The 17,927-nt window shown below is 51.2% G+C and overlaps 2 protein-coding genes across 2 annotated transcripts in view; one reads left to right on the forward strand and one right to left on the reverse strand.

The window, feature by feature from the left end:
* The first annotated feature begins 1,590 nt into the window (after window positions 1-1,590).
* GAL (galanin and GMAP prepropeptide) lies at window positions 1,591-7,049 on the forward strand. The gene is made up of 5 exons (XM_063092633.1): window positions 1,591-1,671; window positions 2,472-2,526; window positions 5,253-5,339; window positions 5,794-5,871; window positions 6,973-7,049. The coding sequence occupies exons 1-5, from the start codon at window positions 1,591-1,593 to the stop codon at window positions 7,047-7,049; spliced, it is 378 nt and encodes a 125-aa protein (XP_062948703.1).
* Window positions 7,050-13,359: 6,310 nt separating this feature from the next.
* The window catches only part of TESMIN (testis expressed metallothionein like protein), a 37,518-nt gene continuing 32,950 nt past the window's right edge, over window positions 13,360-17,927 (reverse strand). The window contains exons 7-9 of the mRNA XM_063095917.1: window positions 17,162-17,299; window positions 15,184-15,359; window positions 13,360-13,552 (exon numbers count right to left, since the gene is read on the reverse strand). Of these exons, the coding sequence (XP_062951987.1) occupies window positions 13,360-13,552; window positions 15,184-15,359; window positions 17,162-17,299 (507 nt within the window). The remainder of the gene's footprint in view (window positions 13,553-15,183; window positions 15,360-17,161; window positions 17,300-17,927) is intronic.

The raw sequence follows: 17,927 nt of genomic DNA on the forward strand, positions 1-17,927 counted from the left end.
GGTCAGCCCCCCTGCCCCTTCCTCTCCTCCCACCCCAGGCTGCCAGAAATAGGAGTGACCAGAAGTCAACCATGCCCTTGAGAACAGCCCCCACCCCTCAGGGCCATGGCTAGAGCCGCCCTATCCAGCTGGCCGGCCTTGTCCCGTGTCCTCAGTGCCCCACTGTCCCTCCTCATCCACGTAGAGGCAAATGGCTCTCTCCTGGGAGTGCTCGAGCTGTCTATACAAAGGTTCCTGAGACCGAAATGTAGAAGACATGTGGATGGCTCCATCACTACCTGTCCTGCGTCCTGTGGACCCCAGGGTCCCAGAGGACATCGGCCAACCCCATACTCAGCCCAGTGGGTGGGGGAGGGTGACCCTTCTGCCCCTGCTGAGGACTTCGGCGGTGTGCAGCCAGGTAGGAGGGAGGGTCAGGTATCTCTTCACCTGATGGCCCCTCCACCTTCAGAAGCCTGGGGGTGCCACACCTGTGTTCCTCTGATGTCTATGAGCTGGGCGAGGGGACAGACTAGGCCTGTGTCCTTCACCGTGCTGTCCTTGGGCCTGGCCCAGGCTCAGGAAGTATCGAGGGATAAGCCAGGGAGGGTCTTGTTTCTGTGTGATTTCTTTGCCACCTGCCCACCCCTTGGTGGCCTCTGGGAGTCCAGGCTGGTCTCAGCGCTGGGCTCTGCGGGACCCAACCACTCAGCCACTACCGGCACCTGCTCTTCGGACCGACCAGGGAGCCAGGAGCACACATCGCAGGGGGCAGTTTCTAAGCCAGGCAGCCCGTGTGACGCGGGAGGGCCCGCCGCCCCCTCCCTGGCAAGGCCAAGCAGCCCCTGGGGCCTGACAGCCCGATCCCCTTTCAGCACAACACCAGGGGGTCGCTGGGCACAGGGAGGCGGGGAAGCTCCTGCCCTCCCCGGCACTGGCACTGACGGCCCTGGGCCTGAGCCCTCACCGGGACCCCCGACTGGGCCTAGTTTGCACTGAGGGTCGTCCCTGGCCGCTCCCGCCTCTCGGGGTCTCGGGCTCCGCGGGGAGGAGCAGCCGCAGCAAACACCCGGGGGTGGCATCGGGGGCGGGCGGCGACCCTGCCACCTCCTGCTGTGACGCAAGGCCCCGAGCGGCCCGAGCGCAGTCTGTCCCGCCCCGCCGGGGGCTGGGGGCGCGGGGGGCGGGCGCTGAGCCCCGTGACGCGGCGGCCGCGCGGCTGGGGACGCGCCGCATAAATAGGCGGGCGGCGGCTGCGGGCCGCGACACGTCGAGGGAGCCCGGCCACCGCGCTGCCAGCCCCTGTCGCCGGCCGCGCCATGCGGTGAGCGCCAGCCCAGCGCCGCCCGACGCGACCGACCGACCGACAGACCGACGCCGCGACCCCGACCCCGACCCGCGACAGCCCGGGCCACCGCTCCGCCTCCCCAGACGCAGCCGCCCATCGAGGTACCCGCGCCCCCGAGGCCGGCCCGGGCGGGGCGCCGCGGCCTCCCCCGCTCCCCTTCCCGGCCCCGCGGCCCCGGGCCCCGGGAGCCTCCTCGCGTCGCCCGCGCCGGTGTCCCCGTCGCCGCGCGCTCCGGCCGCCCGCCGACCGCCCTTCCCTTGCAGATGGCCGGGGCCAGCGCGCTCCTGCTCGCCGCCCTGCTCCTCGCCGCGGTCCTTCCGGCCACTCCGGGGCTCGGGCCACTGGTAAGTGCTGGACGGGGGTAGACGCCCCCGCAAAGCCGTGTCCCCTCGGGCGAGGAGGGGCAGCGGCGCCCGAGCCCCCGAGTGCAGGGGAGGCTCATTCCGGAGACCGGGCGCGCGGGCTCCCGCGGCGGGGACACTCCTGCGGCGTCCCCAAAGGCTGGGCCCAGCGCGAGGGGCTCCCTAGGCGTCCCTCGGGTCCCTCCCGCGCCGGCTGCTCCCGCTGCAGCCGGGGCCACGTGCAGCGGGGACGGCGGCTCCCCGGGCAGGGCAGGAATGCGCAGGGCGCATGTCACTCGTCTGCGGCGGACGACGGTGTGGACAAGTGCTCTTAGCGGCATTTAAGAGCAAGTGAGGGCCCTGAGTTGGTGGTCTCCGGCTCTAGAGGGAGACACTCGGTAGAGCAAACAGTACCGTTTCATGTCAAGTGTAGCTCGTTTGGGGGAAATCTGAAACTTCTTGAGGCCCCGCGTCATTCTAATGCCCATGTCGTGCCTGCAAAGCCTGGGGCACTGCATTTACTGTGGGCGTCATGCCTGCAAAGCCTGGGGCACTGCATTTACTGTGGGCGTCATGCCTGCAAAGCCTGGGGCACTGCATTTACTGTGGGCGTCATGCCTGCAAAGCCTGGGGCACTGCATTTACTGTGGGCGTCATGCCTGCAAAGCCTGGGGCACTGCATTTACTGTGGGCGTCATGCCTGCAAAGCCTGGGGCACTGCATTTACTGTGGGCGTCATGCCTGCAAAGCCTGGGGCATTGCATTTACTGTGGGCTCCGGCACCCCCCTTCCTTCCGTTTCAGGCGAAGGAGAAGAGAGGCTGGACCCTGAACAGCGCCGGCTACCTCCTCGGCCCATGTAAGTGGCCCAAGTGCAGGCCTCCGAGGCTGGCTGCGGCCGTCCCCCCTCATCGTGCCCTTTGCGAAATATGTGGTACTTTCATATTCCAGGCTTGGGCAGATGTGGGGAAGTGGGGAGGGGGCGCACACTTCCATGAGACTCTGAGGCGGGGCGGGTTGCCATGGAGGTTAACCAGCTTTCAATTTAAATATCTGTCCTGTCCCTAGGTGGCCCCCCTCCCACTCCCTGAAAGGCAGCCCCAGACCCCCAGGAATCCTCCCTCTCCCCCTGCTCTGCATCCTCCTTTCACTCACAGCAGATGAGCTCATTCCTGGGGGGCTCCTGACCCCATCTGTGTCCCCAGCCTTGGGATGCCTGCTCCCTCCTGAACCTCCTGTCCTCGCCTGGAGCTGGGCAGGCCCTCTGAGAGCCTCCTGCCAGGCCTCCCCTAAACTCCATTTCTGAGGCTGCCTCTGCCCCTCTGAAATCTCTCCTGGGGACACCAGGGACCTCTGCATTGCCAGTCTTGACTGCTCTGCACATTTGACCCAAGCACCCAACCCTTCCAGAAGCTTCTCCTGCCCCTGGCCATCCCGCCCTGCACCTTGATGGGATCCATACCCTGGGCTTTGCTCAAGTTTTCCCGGGCTTTCCTGTGCTGCAGTCCTTGAAGGTAGAAGCTCCTTGGAGCCCTGTTCTGGGTCCTCTCTCCGGGCCCCCAGCCTCCCTAGACCCTTTTATCCATGCTGCGGGTCCAAAGCACCAGGACCGCAAGTCCTACCTCCATCCCACATTTCTCTGAACTCCACACGGGAACTGCCAAGTAACCTGAAGGTGGCCCACACACGCTCACCTCAAAACTAAATTTAGATTGGTCCCTTCCTACTCAGACCTGTCCTCTCTCCGTTTCGGCCTTGTCCCATTGTCATCATCGAGATCCCTGCGGCCCAGCTCAGGGCCTTGCACTAATGTGAGCCCACGCCCTAAATGGGGCACTGTGGGCTGCATAGGTGGGTGCCGGCGCTCGCCCACCCTGCCCCCAGGCTGCTTCCTGCACAGTCTGGGTCTGACGCCTTCAGATTGGATTATTCTAAAGGAGGGAAGGGGGGGGGAGACCTTAGCTCCCTCCTCTAATTCATTTATTCCAACCCATTACCTATTAGTGGCTTTAAATTAGCAGGCGTGTCACATTTGAGACAGCCGTCCACCTTAAAAAATCTTCCCCATTTACTGCCTTCGGCCACCACGAGAGGAGGCCCGCAGAGCACACTCCCTTGCACGGTGTAAGTCCAGATGTCCTCATGCGGCACGCGTGGCCACCGGATCACTCGGAGGATCCCTGAGAGTCACGTTTTGAGAAGCACAGGCCTAGCAGTGACGCAGACTGCACGGGGCCATGTGCCGGGCTGACTGGGCAGTCTACTGGGAAGTCAAATGACTGCCGCTGAGTGGCTCGACCTGCCAGTTGAGCAGGCTGGTTCAAAGGTGCACATGTTCCTCGACCCTTGGCAACCTGAGTTCTGTCCTCAGAGGGCACCAGAAGAAAGGAGGAACTCCACAAAAATACTCCTCCTTTCTTCTTGATCTTCTTGATAAATGTATTTTCAATATTTCAAAGATTTTGAATCCTGAATTAGAAAACAAACTTGTTTTCGCTGTCGCATTTATATCTCTGTCAAGTTGGATCACCAGAAGCTGCATGCGTAGACTAGCTGTTCCTCAGAATACTTTACAACTTAATAGCGTGCCCTTGACTTCTGCTGTCGGCTCAGAACACGGCAACAGAAAGACCGTGTTGGCAACAGCTGCTGCCGGACACGGTTCGCGTGTGACTGTGCGCAGCGGCGCGTCTGAAACATCGGGTTACTTATCCTTTCTCTGTAATTTAGTGCCGAGAACTCTGTCTCTGGAAAAATGGATTAATTTGCCTTTGTCTAGCCTTGTAGATGACACAGTCCACCCGGGCTAAGTAGCCAGAAACCCTGCGCATGCTTGCCCTTGACCTTTTCCCCTCTTCTGCTTGATCTCCCCAATAGCCCCCAATCCAGCCCCTCCTCTCCACCCCACGCCTCTTGGTTTAGAGCCCTCCTCTGTTTCTTCCTGGACTCCTGCAGTCACTGTTCCCCACTCTCACAGCACCCAGCACGCGCACGCGCACACGCACACACACGCGCGCACGCACACATGCGCGCGCACACTCCCTCCTTCCCTTCCCCTCCCTTCTCTCCACTTTCTTGTCTCTCTCTCCCCTCCTGGCTCCAACCCATCTCCCACGCAGCTGCCGGAGGGGTCTTTGAAAATAAAAATCTAACGATGTCACAATTTGAAATTCTTCAGTGGCCCCTTGTTTTCAGGGACACTGTCATCTGCCTGGGAGGCACCCGGCTGGGAGGCCAGCCCCTCTGGGACGCAGTGCTTCCCTGGCTTCCCCAGGCATTCCCAGGCCTGTCTTCTCGGCTGGAGTGACCTGTCTCCCTTTCTTACTCTCTTTCTTACCTGGGCCATAGTCCCAGCACCTGTGTGACAACTGTGCACATTGTCACATGTCCCTGTGGCTCTGGCACGTGCAGCCACGTCCTCACTGCCCTGGGATAATTGTCTTCCCCCTGCTGTGGCTTCAGCTTTATTTTTACAGTCCTGTGTGTGTGTTTTGGTTATAAGCAGCCATATGTCCTTTGGGAGTGGGGGTGTCAGTTCCATTACGTAGTAACACCCAGATGCTTTCCTCTTGGACCTGCATGCAGATGCCATTGACAACCACAGATCGTTTCACGACAAGCATGGCCTCACTGGCAAGCGGGAACTCCAGCCTGCGGAAGAATCGAAGCCAGGTGAGAGGATTTGAATCTCCGGGCTCCAAGTCCCTTCACTCGCTACTATCCCCCAGGTGCACACAGGGGCAGTAGTGGGTGTCAGGGCACCTGCCTACCTACAGCTGCAGCCCAAGCTCGGCCTGGCCGTGACTTAACAAGACAATGCAGCTTCACTGCACCTGCCAGCAGCCAGAAACAGAACGAGCAAAATCTGAGTAAGGTCACAGGGCAGCGCAGAGACACATGGCGCCCTTCCAGACGAGAAAGCTGACCAGGCACGGCGGCCTCCAGAAGACAGATCCCTCGCACTGCATTGAGCAAGGCCCTCCAGAGGCACAGTGATGCCCTCAGGCTGTTGGGGTCAGTTCTCTGACCTCGCAGTGCCAGGCTCCTCCATAGAATGGCCGATGTCATGAGATGCACAAGTACCCATTGAGGCAAGTTGTCAGCATTGATCTTTTATGTTTTCTAGGAAGCTTTGACAGATCAATGCCTGAGAGCAATGTCATGCGCACAATCATCGAGTTTCTGACTTTCTTGCATCTCAAAGGTACGTGAAATATTACCAATTTAAAATTCCATCTCTTAGGACACTGGACACATAAAAAGTCTATCAAGAAAGGATTCCATAGAATTCCACTGGGACCAACATTGCTACCAGGGAGAGAGTAGTCCATAGGGTACAATTCACTCTACTGGACCCAAATTTATTGACGTGGTGGCAACTGCTATACCGTTTAGGGCATTGGTATACTACAAGCCAGGTTCTTTGTAAGCCATGTTAAACCACAGTTTGAAAGCACGGTAAGTTAATAGGAGCCCATACTCAGAGAGCGATTTTTCTTTTTTTTTCTGTGGCTGGCCAGTGTGGGGATCTAAACCCTTGACCTTGGTGTTATCAGCACCTCACTCTAACCAAGTGAGCTAACTGGCCAGCCCAGATTGGGATTTTTCTTTATGCATCCATCCTGCCAGGCAGGCTGCCTTTAAATCTAGCTGGAAAGGCTCTCCATCCTGGCATCTAGTGTCTTCTGCAGATACAGTAGACTAGGAGGTCTCCCCATGGCATCTCCATGCATGTGCTTGTCATTCATTCAGTGATGAGAGTCTGGCCTTTAATGAGATTGTCACACAGGTCAAAACTGCTGCGGTAGGAGGAGCCAGGAAAGAGGCACCAGCGCTCTGAGAGTTAACAACTGGGAGGCCGCGATTTTTCCTGCAAGGGGCAGCTCAGCTTCCCAGGGTTTTTCAATTATTTTATTATTTTTTTATTTTTAATATTGTGACATGGAGATTCTTTCATTAGGAGATACCAATTTTCATTACTCAAACAGGGATTACACTTTTTTAAAACATGAATTTAAAAAGTCTTGACAGTGTCGGACGCATAATCAGTACAGGAGTTAAATCAGTAAAAGGTGAGGGCTGGCCGGTTACTCAGTTGGTTAGAGCAAAGCCTTGTCACACTAAGGTCAAGGGATCGGTTCCCTGTACCCATCAGCCACCAAAACAAAATCACTGAAAGGTGAGAGACACAGAACATGGTGGAAGGAGCACGTTCACAGTCCGATGGCATATGTGGTGACAGTGACTCTCTCTTGCATGCCCTTTCATTCAGTGGCTGCTGCTTACGTGTGGTCTCCCTTCACAGAGGCGGGGGCCCTGGGTCGCCTGCCGGGTCTCCCCTCGGCAGCTGCGGTGTCACAGGAAGACCTGGAACAGTCCTGAGAGGAGGCGCTCCCAGGCATGTTCGTCTGTGCTTGTAATTTAAAGTCAGATTTGAAGATGACGAATAATCTTAGGCCAGTTTATACAGAATAAACCCTTCCTGTTCTCTTCTTTGATGCTGTGTTGCTGTAATTTAAGACTTTTGGGTAATTATTTTATTGAGTGGCAAAATAAAAACTAGCATGCACTTGGAGCCGTCTCGTTCTTCCACCTTCTATGTCATCACCACGCCACCAGAGTGTTTTAGATAAGGCCTGGTAATAGTCATGTGTACTAGATATACATTCTAACCCCCAATTCTACCATCAATAGTGTCTGAGACACCTCCTCTTATCACGTGTCCAGGGAACATAAAGTCACATAATTATGAGGGTAAATCTGTTACTGAGACAGACAAAGGCCCAAGACAGACAAAGGCCCGGCCGTCCCAGAGCTGACGTTTTAGGGAGATGGGAATGGAAGAGTCTGCAGCAGCCATAAACTCGGTGGATGAGGGACTTCTCTGGTTCTTGTGAGGGTGCTGAGAGGAAAGAAGTAGCCAGCAGGGTGGGGGCCAGGAGTGAGGTGGGGACAGATGGGGGCCAGGGCGGAAAGGTGAGTACACTCTGAAGGACTTTACAGACCAGGACGTGCGTGCTTAAGAGAATGCTGAGTGCAGGCAAGCACGTGGGAACGGCTCTCCTAAAATGACAGTCGGGGTCTTTAGAACAGCAATCAAAACATCATACCAGAAGATCCAAAAGAAGTCAAGTGAGAGGAAGCGCCAGGCACTTTCTGTTGAACTGAAGATGACAGGCAGGGCTTCTTGTATTTGCCAGGGTAGATCGTGAGCAGCACATGGGAGGGGTCTCTGCAGAGCTTCTCCCCACTGGCAGTGGGACGTAGCACCCAGCACTGGCCGTCACCCTTGGCTGCACAGTAACATCCTCTGGAGTGGGTTGGGGGTGTACAGAGCCCGAGGCCCAGGTGGCCCACTGACCACTGCATTCAGAATGTGGGGGCTGCCAGGCATGGGAGTGAGTCGCTGCCTAAGACCAGCTTCGAGGGACATGTAGCCCTTGTTTCCCTCTCCCTGCTTGGCCATACCTGCTGGTGCCAAGCACATCTGCCTTCCTTCCATCTGGCCATTCCCGGGCTCTTCCCCGTCTTCCACGCTCCATGCTTGAGTGTCTTGTCCACTCCTGTAGCCTCAAGTCTTCTGCCCTTCAGACTCAGGTGTCCACTCCCAGCTCGGGGTGCAGTGACAGGACCCACTTGGTGGTCTAAAGACCTGGGTCCACTCTTCACTCTCTGTTCCCCCCCAAGAGTACCTAAGTCGGGAGGCCTGCGTGGGCCAGAACTGTGTTCCTAACAAGTTCTCCAGGGACTCCAGCCCTCAGCCTGTCCTGCCTGGTCTCCCTCCAGCCTTGCCCTGCTCCCATCCAGTGGTCGTGGACACCCCATCCCTGCCCCGCAGGCTCCTGCTCTCGGTCCTCCAGACTACCACCAGCTGCAGCTGTGGGCCCAGCCTTGCTCACCTGAGGCAGGTTTCCCTCCCAGTGCCTGGGAGACTCCTGCACATCCATCCCACAGGCTTCCACTCCGGGGTCACCTTGTCCGGGATGCCTTTCCCGCCCCTGCCCCCAGGGTGTGTGCAGCCACTCTGATCAGAATGCTGGTCTCTCTAATTCTGTCTGCAGACTCGTGTTTCCTCACTGCGCTGTGACTCCCGGCGTGAGCACAAGGGGAGGTGTTAGACTGTCTGAGCTCTGGGTCCCAGAGTGGCCCCTGGCACGCGGGAGTTTTGTGAGTGGCCCTCGTGAACTGCCAAAGCCACCCACCACTGTCTCGGGGCTCCCCCCACTCGGCCATCTACCTCCTTCTCCAAACCTTCTTCCTGTTAGGAATGAATGGAGTGAGGGAGGCAGTGGCAGCAGGAGGAGAGGCTTCGAAGGGACAGGAGGGACAGGAGGTGCTTGTGGCACCATTTGCCGGCCCACAAAGCAATGGACGAGGTGACAGCCCTCACAGAAGGAGCCTTCATCACCTCCCAGAGAGAGCGAGGTCGGAGCTGTCTCAGCCACACTGCACAAATGTGTTGCTCACAGCAGCAGTATGTTCAAGGAAAAAGTGTCGCCAGCCACCAAAGGAAGTGAGAAATTATGGCCGACCTGAGAGCCACCGAGACATGTAGTTGAGAGGTGGGAAAGTGTCCGGGCTGCTCCCCTGGAGGGGGTGGCCATCTCTGTCACAAGCACTGATCAGGACTAGAGCCGTCCACTTCCCGCTCACTCCATCTCCAACCAAGGGCAGAAGCCAGGGTGCTGCTGCCGGCGGCACTTGGCCTGGCTGGGGCGGGTGAGCGAATGGACCGGTCTGAGGAAGAGTTTCAGGAGGTCGTTGGAGGAAGGAGCAAAAGTGCTGTTTAGGAGGAGGGAAGGAGGGTGCTGGGAGGCTAAGGGAACCTGAACACAGTCTCAGGAAGATGTAAAGGATCGTAGCTGATCATTTTCCAACACGTAGTCCCTGAAACGTTTGCTTTTATATTACAAGGCAAAAAAGGGATTCTAGCAGGACATTTTGAAGTCTGAATTTTACCCTATTTTATCCGTGATAAAAAGTAGGAAGGATCTAGAAACCAGAAAGCTCAACAATCTCCAATCCAACTTAAAAAAAGATTTTTAAAACTGATCACTGATTTCTGCTTCCAGGAAGATGGAGCAGATGTAGACAAGACTTCTTGAGGCCGTAACAGGGTGGCCCAAACTCCCCACCAGGGCAAAGTCCCAGTGTGCCAAGTAGGGAGCCAGGACTTCATCCTCACGTGGGCAGTAACAAGACCTCCACCACAGTGTCAGCAAGGACCAGCTGGGAGCCTGGACTTCCATGCCCCCCACAGTAACAGGCATGCCTCCCTCTCCCCACTGGGGTGATGTCAGAGGAAGACTGGTAGGGAGTCAACGCTTTTACCACCACCCAGTGGTGACAAGGCCACCCCTTCCCCTGTGGTATCAGTGGAGGCCATGGGAAGGGGGACAGTAATGGGGTACTCCTACCCCTCCTAGCAAGGGAGGTATCAGTAGAGGCCTAGTGGGGAGCCAGAACTCCCACCCCTGTCCAGCAGTAATGAGCGGCACCCCTAGTGTCAACGAATGCTGAGTGGAGAACCTGGACTTCTATCCCCACCTGGCAGTAATGAGGTGGCACCCCCAACTTTCCCCTGCCAGAGCAGTGTCATCATACTGGCGAGATACTGAACGATTCCGCTAAGATCAGGAACAAGGCAAGGGTGTCCGCTCTCACTACTGATATTCAATATAATGCTACAAGTTCTAGGAGTGCCATAAAGCAAGAAAAAAAAAAAAAAAGAAAGAAAAGTCACATATATAATAAAAGGAAGGGAAAAAAGTCTCTATCTACAGATGACAACGTTATCTAAGTAAAAATCCCAAGGAATCTAAAAAAACTTTTTTTAAACTACTGAACTAACAAATGAGTTCAGCAAGGTTATAGGATACAAGAAAAATCATACAAAATTCAGTTGTATTTCTATGCAGTAGTAATGTACACATGGACACCAAAGGGAAAAATACCATGTACAGTGGCTGAAAAACAAAACACAGTCATCCTTCAGTATCCATGAGGGTTAGTTCCAGGCAAACTGCAAGGATGCTCAAGTCCCTTTATATAAAATGTTGTAGAATTTGCATAGAACCTAGACACAATCCCCTGTATACTTTAAATCATCTCTACATTGCTTATAATTCCTAATATAATGTAAATGCTATGTAAATAGTTGTTATACTGCATTGTTTAGAAAATAATGGCAAAAAAAGTCTGTACATGTTCAGTACAGATGCAATCATCCATTTGTCCCCCCCAAATTTTCGATCTGCAATTGGTTGGATATCAGATGCAAAAATCCATGGATGTGAAAGGCTGACTGTACTTAAGTCTAACTATAACAAAACACGTTATCATCATATACTGAAAAATACACAACGCTGATGAGAGAAACCAAAGATCTAACTAAAGTGGAGACATGTCATGTTCATAGACTGAAAGACTCAACACAGTAAAGATGTCATTTCTCTCCAAATTGATGTACAGGTTTAACACAATTCCTATCAAATCCCAGCAAGATTTTCTGAAGAAATAGATAAGTTTACTCTAAAATTTATATGGAAAGGCAAAAGAACTAGAATAAAGTGATTTCAAAAAAGAGAAAGAAAGTAGAAAGAGTTTACCTGATTCCAAAACTCATACAGCTGCAGTAAGCAAGACTGTGGTTCTGGTGACAAGACAGACATAGATCAATAGAATACAGCAGAGAACCCAGAAAGAGACCCATGCAAACATGCCTAATTGACTTTTTGACGGTGGTGCAAAGGAAATCAATAAAGAGAGGACAGGGTTTTTAATAAATGTTGCTGAAGCAACTGGGCATCTACGTGCAAAAAATAGAATAAAATAAAATAAAAAGATTTTTGACCTAAGTCTCACACTTTACTTTAAAAATTAACTCAAAATAGATCACAGGCTTCAATATATAATTTAAAACTATAAACTTTTAGAAAATGACATAAGAGAAAATCTTCAGGTTCACAAAAGCATGACCCATAAAAGGAAAAATTGATAAATTAGACCTCATAAAAATTAAAGACTTTTGCTCTACAAAAGAGCCTGTTAAGAAGATGAAAAGACAAGCTACAGACTGGGAGAAGGTATTAGCAAGCCAGAAATCCCCTAAAGGGATAAGCATCTAACTCATATAAAGAGCTCTCAAAACTCAACATTAAAGAAAAAAAGTGAAAACCAAAAAGTCCAATTAAAAATGGGCAAAATACACGAACAGACACTTCACTGAAGAGGATATACAAATGGAAAATAAGCACATGAAAATATGCTCAGCACCATCAGTCATTAGGGGAATGAAAATTAAAACGACAATTAGATATTACCAAACACCTATCGGAATGGCTACAATAAACAACTGTGACAACCCCAAATACTAGCAAAGACGGAGAAGGCATGACTCATGTACTGCTGGTAGGACTGTGAAACGGCACAGCACTCTGGAAAACAGTTCGGTAGTTTCTTTTAAAACTAAATATGCAAATACCACACAACCCAGCAATTGAACCCCTGGGCATTCATCACAGAAAAACAAAAACTTATCTTTACACAAAACCCCCTACACAAATGTTCCTAGTAACTTTATTCATTGCTGTGGGTCAAACGTGTCCCCTAAAAGTTTATGTACTGGAAACTTAATCTCCACTGTGACAGGGTTAGCGGGTGGGAAATCCAATTATGGCTCCCTGCTTACTGAGGTGCCCAGGTTCTGTCCCTGGTGTGTGCGTACTTGAGTTTTCTCAACATTCTCTACGTGGCCAATACTATCCAATAAACACAGAAACGTGAAAGAACATTATTCCAATGTATTTCAGGGGTTTCAGTTACTAAGATAATCATGACAATTGAAGACACTGGAAATTTTTATTCATTTTTTCTTTTACAATAGAACCAAAAAAGTCAACTTAATAACTAATCTTACCTGCTGGTTTCTGCAAGCTAGTTATTTAAACCATATTTTATAAACAATAATAATACTACAACAATAATTATGGAGAAGTTAATTGGTTAAGAAACCTTTTCCACAGTTCAAAGAGAAACACACAAGAAACTGGACAGTTTTAAGTTCAGAAACTCCAGACACAACAGATGCAAGCCTGGCCTGTGTGACTTATCATGACCTATCACCTGCGTGTCAGGTGGCTTTAGGGAAAGGCTGAGAATTCCTGAGACTCTGGAAAAATGTTTACACTATGGAGATTCTTCGGAGTATTCAGTAGTTCTCTAGAGATTTTAAGTTGGACTGTAACAGCCCACGTGGAGAATTTATCTAAATCATTTAAAAAACAAACAAAAAACCATTGGGGTTTGTAGGCAGGGTGGCCTCTAGAGGAAAACTTGCGAGGGGATGAAGCCGGCAGGAAAGAACTGTCCCAGGGCCTGCTTTCACCTGTTGCTCATGCCAGTGCTGAGGGCGCTCCAGGACTGCAGAGTCCCCTCCAGGACTGCAGAGTCCCAGACAAATAGCGCTTGTGCCACACACTTCTGCGGAAAAGGGAATTCTGAGGCCACCTCCTTTGGAGACCCTGCATGAACTCACGGGCCCCCTGGGGCAGAGGGAAAGCTCAGTCTTAACCATCTAGTTGGTGCTGCAGGTCTGGCCTCGGGTTCCTGGAAACAACCTTTCTAAACTAGAACTTTCCTGTAGAATACTGAGACAAAATCAGCTTGCATTTATATCTTACTGTACTGCACTCTACTCCATTTTCAACCCCTTGGATTTAAACTCAATGTGGAGAATCTGCGACAGGCATCTTCCGAATTCCTCCAGGATCATCTGCTCGGCCAGGCCCTTAGAGCAGCTCTCCCTCTCGGCCTCTTCACCTTGGGCCAGCAGGCAGGCGCACGTGGCCTCCACCACCTCCCAGGAGATGCATGAGGTAGGTCGCCTGCAGGAGAGACCCCAGGTGAAGGCCCGCAGCTCGCCATCTGCGCACCTTTGTGTCTAACACACTGCTTGTCCACGCTCTCTTAAAGAATGTCACCAAGTAGAATCTAATATCGTCTTCCTAATAGTGGAAACATTAACTGCTTTTAGAGGAATAATATAGAGGACAGGTAAATCTGTCAGTTTCTTGACATCTCTCTCATGGCAGATTCTAACTTTTCTCAAAATTTGATCTATTGCCACACCCAGCCCACCCTGGACAGCAGTGTCAAAGCCACAGGCTGGGCAGGGCTGATGACGTGGGAACACTGGATAAGACAAGGTGCCGTGGCCAGGACATGCAGCCTTGGTCTTAGATGTGTGTGTGATGTCAGGGAAGCTGGCAGTGATACCATGCTGGGGGCTGCCCTCCTCCCTACGGGTGCACTCGGAGCTGCAAAATGCCCATGGTGCTGAGGACTCACCACCCATGTCAGGATGGCCCCTGAACACCACTTGGAGCCTTGAAAGAGGTTCTGAAGGACAAGTTGTACTGCATCATACAGGACCAGCATCTTCCCCACCCAGCACAAGGGGCAGCTTTGGCTCAACCAGGCAGCTACCCACATGGTGTTCAAATTGAAAATTAAGGAAAACTTTCAAAAGATTAAAAATACTGGGATTATGAAAACAGCGCTAAATGTTGGATTGGTTAACGTCTCTATGTAAAGCAGCACAATGACTTTTATTGAAGACAAAAGGACAGGGCTGTCCTCAGGTCAAGAATTGTAACACCAAGACCAGACCCCAAAGTATGGAACTTCTGTCACATTCCACGCAACACACAATATCCCAATGTCAGGTGACATTTTCACACATCATTTCACAGAAGATGCAGCCAGGTTTCTGGTAAATTTTTAAGATAAAGACCTCTGCAGGTCACAATGAGCATTCCTGGTATCTCTCCAACCAAATAAGCGTGAACCTGGCTTTGCAAAATGATACTTTTTAATTAATGACATCTGGTATTTTATCATGATATGATCCATTACATTGAACTCGGAAATTCTTTTAAATGAATGAATCGAGTCTAATATATAGTAAAATTATTACTCAACCTTTGAGACCTGCTAGGATTATAATACAGCTTCAAAATCATTAAATGGTAAAATATCCAACTAACCTGGGATCCATAATCACTTTAGTGAAGAATACAGTATTTATCAAGAGCATCTCTTTGCTGAGACTTCCCATGATACAGAATGGTTTGGGCATTTGAAGACCATTCCTGCTGGCTGCATGAGGTCATGACTCTGGATTAACTCAAAGGCAGCGCCACAACACTGCTGGCCTATGAATGGTCCCGGAGGGGCCCTTTTGTCTTGTACTAAACAGGAGTAACTCAGACAGTGAGGACAGAAAGGCCAAGCTAAGAGAACAAAGAGGACACAGCAGGTGTCCGTGTCAGGGTCCCCCTGAGGAAACCCAGTGGGTGGTCTAGGATTAGTCCAAGTAAGGGAAGAATTGCTTCCCTCTTCCCGGTCCCTCCCACCCACCCCTGTAGACGCATACCTTTCTTTCCATTGTGTAATTAATTCTCCTCTCAAATTAACGTCTATTCCCCTATTAGGAGGGGTAGTTCAGAGTACTTACCTATCTCTTCTGAGTCTTGATAGTCCTGAAAATTTAGTTGGTGACAATCGATGGCTACCTTCAAAATCTCCAATTTCCATATAGTTTGGCATGCTCATTAGTGTTTTTCGTTCTGGGCTTTCTTCATAATTTTTGCAACCAATGCATTTGCAAATAGAAGAACACATAATTTTGGCCTGGTAATATAAAATGCTTCAATAAAATTAGGTTGCCCTATGAGTCCTCAAGAACTGACAAATTCTATTTGGGCCTTAAATAATTCTCTGCTTATATTTGCCCACGTATGCCTGTGTGTGTGTGTGTGTGTGTGTGTGTGTGTGTGTGTGTGTGTGTGTGATCTGCAATTTTCATATAAAAAAAAAATCAGAAGATAGGAGGAGTGAGGGGTGGTGACACGAAGAGAGCAACGTGCGTTCTGTGTCTGGTGCTGTGGGGACACAGGGTGCTGCTGATAGGGGAGGGGAGTGTGGGTCTGGGTCCCCGCAGACAGCAAGGGGGCTGCTCTCCCTCCTCCACTGGGGAACCAGCAAACCACGTCGTCTGACTCTTGTTTTGAACCAAGCCTGCTGCAGCACTGCAGGTGTTGCACTGGCTGTATTGCTGCAGGGAATGAGCCAGGAGGGAGAATCTGAAACCCACCCCAGGGCAGGCCTGCAGGTGGGAGTTCTCAGGGAAACTCTTCCTGTGTCCTCCTGTTGGATTGTTGCTGGTCTTTCCCGGCAGTGTGATGCCGGGGGCCAGGGCGTTTTGGCTGCAGCAAGCCTGCTTGGCTGACACCTTGCCCATGCAGGCCCTTTGGGGGCCCAGCAGCTGGCACTGCCAACCACTGTGGCCTTGAGCTTCCTCTTTGCTTCAGCCCCTGGGGATTTCCCTCTGTTCCCCGGCTCAGAGATGCATCTCAAAGGGTATCTGTTGTGCTTTATCTGCGCCTCTGGGTATTTCGAAGCAGGGGGTTTCTCAGGATCTCTAGTCTATGCTAACGCCAGAGACCAAAGGACAGAGCCGTCTCTTTTCTCGCCTGTGGGAAGTGTGCCGAGTTACTGGTCCTGGCAGCAGGTGAGGGCGCTTTGCAGAGCGGAGAGGAGATGCTCTGAGGCCATTGGGAAGTAGTTCCACTGGGGTGACACCACTTGCTTTTTGAATTCTCTATCTCTGCACAATTTTTGACTATACTTTCAAAATCCTAGCGGGAGGATTGCTAGGTCTGCTTACTCAGATCTTTCAAAGTGTGTCTCCAGAATCCTGGAGAACTTCCTTAAGCCTGACCTTCTGTGACAACCTTTTAAAGATAACATTCACAGGCAAATGGGGGCAGCCTTTGAAGGCAAGTCTCAGCTGCGTCTGACTAGGGCCCGGGCTCCCTCCCTTCTCCTTCTTCCTTCCCTTCAACACAAAGAAAACTAGAAATAAACGAGGGAGGCAAAGAGGGACAGAACTAAAGGGGAAAGCGAGTCCCTCTACTGCCATTAAATCTTTGAGAAAAGAAAAGGGTTTCATGGCGTCTCTCAATGGGCTTAGGCTGATGGGGCTGCAGGCCATTGAGGAGCCGCACTGGCCCGCAGCACCCAGGCAAAGGGACGCCTGGGGCCAAGCCTCAGAGACCTACTGTCCCCCCGCCCCACGGGGTGCGACTTGGCTCTGCTCAGGGAGGAGGAAGCCTGGCCCACCTCCGGAGCCACCACACTGCTGGCCACCGAGGGCAACGCCACAGCGGCGGGACACTCAGGGCTGGGTTCAAGGACTGCGCCGTGCTCCAAAAGGAGCCCTCACTTAATTCACTTGATTCACAAAGCTCAGCTGATATTTGAGAAATTAATTCACATTAATATGAATGCCCTTCGAGGAACCCTGGAGAAAAGAAAACAAATTATATTTCTCTTTCTAAATTACAGTAAAGTTTTATTAATCACAAACTTATTTGGGCCAAACATTTACCTGGCTTTTTTTGGTAACTAATCCCAGGAAAGTGATGACTAACCTCAAAGCATTCGCAGTAGTTCTTAAGGCAGCTTGATCTCTTACAGTTACACCCTTTGCTGTGTCGAGGCTTAACGTCTCCCAATTTTCCTTTCCCGATTTTTGGCTGGAAAGCTTCTGGATTTCTATCAAGACATGCCTAAGATAGGAAATGGGAAACTCCGTCAAGATGTATTTTATTATTCAAAAATAACGTTCCATGAAGAGCATCTCATCTGAATTTTTTCATTGTTTTAAAAGGAGCCCCAGTGAGTGAGTCTCCTCACATAGTTGAGAAGGTACGTCCCTTCTTGTTCTATTTTAATTCATTTTCATTGTAATAAAGGCATACTGTAGCCATAGTCTCTCCAGGTTTTGCTTTTTCTCTGAGTTTCAAAGTCACATATATATTTACTATAGAAAATTAATAAATGGTAAAGATGCAAAGAAAATCATTGTTTCCACGTGGGCTTCCCTTGCAGCATTCCTGTGCCCATTTTGCTAAGACAGTTGAGATCGTGGTACTACACTAACAGCTCACACTGACTGAACTTGACTGAACACACCATGTTCCAGGCATCTTTTAATGCAATTTACATCATAAACGTAATTAATATTAATTAATATAATTATTAGAAAATATCATTTATAATATAAATATCATATTATTCTCTCATTTAATCCTCTCAGCAACCTTGGGAAGTAAAACTGTCACTGTTATTGCTGTCTTACAGATGAGGAAACAGAGGTGAAACAGCAGGTGACAAGCGGTGGATTCCAGATGTGAA

The sequence above is a fragment of the Cynocephalus volans genome, chromosome 4 (assembly GCF_027409185.1).
Source record: "Cynocephalus volans isolate mCynVol1 chromosome 4, mCynVol1.pri, whole genome shotgun sequence".
NCBI classification, from domain to species: domain Eukaryota; kingdom Metazoa; phylum Chordata; class Mammalia; order Dermoptera; family Cynocephalidae; genus Cynocephalus; species Cynocephalus volans.

Excerpts from the sequence above, each read along its gene's own strand:
- GAL (XM_063092633.1), top strand. The coding sequence starts at position 1,591 with ATGGCCGGGGCCAGCGCGCTCCTGCTCGCCGCCCTGCTCCTCGCCGCG. Across the intron at positions 1,672-2,471 it reads CTCCGGGGCTCGGGCCACTG|GCGAAGGAGAAGAGAGGCTG; the intron begins GTAAGTGCTGGA and ends CTTCCGTTTCAG. Across the intron at positions 5,340-5,793 it reads TGCGGAAGAATCGAAGCCAG|GAAGCTTTGACAGATCAATG; the intron begins GTGAGAGGATTT and ends TATGTTTTCTAG.